The following is a 4,031-nucleotide window of genomic DNA, read 5'->3' as shown; positions in this document are numbered from 1 at the left end:
ATTATTCAATTTAATACTATAAACATTAAATTTTTTTTCAATATATTCATAGATTTTTTTTTATTGAAAATAGCTGTTGCCATTTGATAATCAAAACATGATAGTATTTTATCAAATGAGGGTCAAAATTATCAAAATTATAACACATTGTAAAACAGTAAAACCTGGAAAGTTTAAATATAATTATTTTGAAATTCCTTATACTTATCATTATTGACTGGTTTATAACAAAAAAAATTAACCTGTATAAAATATATTTGGAACAAAAATTTTTAAAGTCAGAAAATGTAATCAATAATTTTAATTATTTATGTATTTATGTATCACCTTTGTACTACGACGACCACTAGTACTTTCATTATTAGTACTGTTACGGCCAGGTTTTCCAATTTTTCGTCTCTTTCGTTTAGTATAACTTTCTTCGTAATCATAATCAGAATCTGCATCTGGTTCTTCAAATCCTTCTATTTCTTGCATTTCAAATTCATCATAATACCATTCCTGAAACAAAAATAATTAATATACTACACCATACTTGTATATTATACCAAGTTAAATAATAATTATTTATGTTTATAGTTAATAATTAATTTTTTTTACTTTTAACTATGAATAAATATAAATAAAAATTGGAATAAAAATAAAAATTTTCAGGTATTTCCTTTCAATACATTCATGATAAAAACTATTTGATTCCTTAGTATTTTTATTCATCTTGATCAAGCCTATAAATTAAATTTGTTACCTACATCATCATTATTAAATACTAAGTAATTACTATTTGATCATGAGTATTTATAAAATAATATCAATGTAAAACTTAGTTAATAGGTTAGTACTCACAGGGATGGTTAAGATACTTGAAAAATGTATCTAGATACAAGACACTATTTTTTTTAAAAAAAATTACTATTTAAGTATTAAAATAATTGTATTTCAATAATGTTTATTTTCAATAAAATAAAAAAACAAACATTATGAGGTGCAGTGATAATAATAATAATAATGGTTCGGCCTATTATCTTTTTAAATTATTACTTTATTTTAAAAGTAAAAAATTATTTTGAAAAAATATTAAATTTTGGAACATTTTATCACATAACCTAGAACATGTTGTGTATAAAGCTAGCACAAGAAAACATTCTTTCTATTAGTGCTGAAGAACACAAAATTGTATAGTACCGAATAAATAATTTTTCCTAATTTAGCTTTAAAAACGTCTCTAGTTCTTTAAACTTAATTTAGTGCTTACATTAATCAACCAAGTAAATTACATTATATAAATTTAAAATTTTATTTTATTTTTTCTTAGAAAATAATTTATTTTCATCTGTATCCTTACATACATAAAGAAAATGAAAAAAAATACAAGATACAACACACAAATGTTAAGATACAAGGTACAAAATAAAAATGTATCCAAGATACTGCCGATCCCTGGGTACTCACAGATACTTTAGTATTGGAGCTATTTTGGTTGGTTTGATCATCTTTGGATACTATAGTGTTTGTTCCAAGGCTATCTTTACTATCTTCATTATTTGAAATAGCATTTTGGCTGTCTCCAGTATTCAAATCAATATTAAAAGAATTAGTTCCATCACCTGAATCACCTCCACTTGTTAATCCTTTAAGAAATGAATTTAAGAATTATGTCAATGATTACATGAGTAGGCTAAATCAAAAGTCACAAGTTCCAAAAATCACCTTTTTCAGAAAACAACAAGGAAAGGTACCGTAACATTAAATAAAACTAAAATACATGATTATTGTATAATTTATGTCGAAAAAACACAATTCTTTCATAAAAAATGATTTTTGTTGTTTAAATATATTTTTTTTTGAGTTAAGTTTCAAGTTCTGAAATAAGTGATTTCTGAAACATGTGAATTTTGACTTTAGCCTACTCACATTTAATTTTAATTATAATAGACTTACCAGATTCCTTACGTCTTGTTGAATTAAATAATGAAGAGTTTACTGAACTGTTATTACAAGTATTTAACAAATATTGTCTCCTCTTTTTCTTCCATCTTTTGGAAGGATATGTATAAACTTGTCCATTATTTAGACCAGGCATACGTTGTCTTTCATGCATTAAGAGACTTGAATGGGTTTGGGCTACACCTGAAAATATTTAAATATAAATTCAAGATAAATCAATAACAATGCAATAGTATTGCAGAATAAAAAAATATTTTTAATAAATGATACCTGTTTGTGTATCCAAAAAAGGCATTCTTAATCGTCGCTCTATACATAATCTTGTATTATAATTTACAGAATTTTCAACAGCTTCTCGGTAGGATAGATCATTGATAAAACTAAAATAAAAAAATATAACATTAATAGGAAGTTGAGATTTTAAACTTTTTTTTATTATTACTACAATGGTAAATTTGATGATATCTATATATTACAATTATTACAGGTTTCTATGTAATATATATTTTGGATAAAAAAACAAACATGACAAATATATATTATATAATGGTAATTTAGGGAATGATGTACGGATAGAATACAAAAGTCTTTCAACTGCCAAGTAAAATCTCAATCAACAATTACTATTTTTATGGGGAATGATTCCCAACTCCAATGCCAAAATGACGCCAATAAAACTATATTTGAGTTGAATTCAACACTTAATCAAAACTCTGGAATTTATGATTTGAATGAAAGTATTAAAAAGTTTACCCAAATATAAATTAACAAAAAACATCAACTTCTACTATTTGAGAAAGAGATTGTTTTTTTGGAACATAAAATGGTAGAATAATTTAGTAATACTTAAAAATATGAGAAATATTTTCATAAGAATGACTATGTACTGGTTTATACATTATAGATTAATCAAATAGTATTGTATATATCAGAAATTATCTCAAATGTAAACATATCCATCAAATAGTAACTACCAAAGTAGTTATGCTGTTTTTATTAAAGAGTAGTTAAAATGTAAGCAAAATAGGTAACGATAGCATTCTATATACCGTGATCGAATTATGTATTATAGTATGTTCAACAAGAGAACATGCCTGTTTTGTGCATGTAGAATAATGATCGAACTGTCACCAAGATCTCATTTTCCACTCTTAGCTACCAAATCGTTCTGAATACAACTAATCAGTAAACAACCACTTGATTATATTATTAGGTCAATAATAAATTATTGATAGTCATTATCAAAATGGTTTCAATGGGGAGATGTATAGCTAGAAACGGACAGGGAATGTGCATAAATGAACTAATTTTGGTCGCGCAGCTATGTCACTGGACAAAGTATAGTAAGAATATCTATTTAATCAAAAGCAACTGAAACCATGAAGGTTAATTTCTTCGCTTGAATCCATCGGACTACGTGGAAAAACATAACAAAAAAAAAAAAAAAATGGGAATAAGAGGGAAGATGGCGGAGGGTTAAAGTGTTAAATACTTACCAGGAGACGCTCTTGACGAAATTGGGTTTGATATCGGGGATTGCCATGGTTCGGTGCACTGGCTACAACCGCGCTCGGCGACGGTCGGCAGAAACTCGCGTAGAGCGACGTGATGACGGCAATAACAGTAATGGCCGCGGGACGACGAATTTAATAATTGACGATCCGTGTGTTGTTATGCATACGTTAACTACATGAGAGGACGCGGAATGGCAGCGAGACCAACAATAGACGAGGAGGACAAAAAGAATCGACACAAACACGCACACAAACACACATACACACACGCGCGCGCGCCCACACACACAATTGATATGGAGTGTAAAACGTTACACGGGAACCAGTAGACGCGAACGAACGGAAAACGGGACGACGGGCCGACGGCGGCCGGATGCGCAGCGCGCGGACACAGTGAACATTGGACGGTCCGGTGGTGCCGGATGGAGAGCGACGGTGACGCGCGGCCCGAGTGGTTCGGTGAACGAAAAGTCGATGGGGACGGCGGCGACGCGTCCGCAAACACCGTCGTCGTGCACGAAACGTTTTCCTAGCGCGTCCGCGTCTACGGTTCGGGCGCCGATCGATCGGCGG

At 30.0% G+C, this 4,031-nt stretch overlaps 1 protein-coding gene across 1 annotated transcript; it reads right to left on the bottom strand.

Moving 5' to 3' along the window:
* Positions 1–327: 327 nt before the first annotated feature.
* On the bottom strand, positions 328–4,031 carry LOC112690199 (zinc finger protein ubi-d4-like; the record flags this gene model as incomplete). Its single annotated transcript, XM_025564155.1, is given in 5 exon segments — positions 328–501; positions 1,450–1,628; positions 1,939–2,127; positions 2,215–2,324; positions 3,441–4,031. Coding segments are annotated over 5 exon segments (699 nt in total), but the record flags the coding sequence as incomplete, so codon positions are not given.

This window comes from Sipha flava, unplaced genomic scaffold (assembly GCF_003268045.1).
Source record: "Sipha flava isolate LNK unplaced genomic scaffold, YSA_version1 49429_pilon_pilon, whole genome shotgun sequence".
Taxonomy (NCBI): Eukaryota; Metazoa; Arthropoda; class Insecta; order Hemiptera; family Aphididae; genus Sipha; species Sipha flava.
Note: the sequence above shows the minus strand (reverse complement) of the source record. Positions and strands in the feature narration are given on the sequence as shown.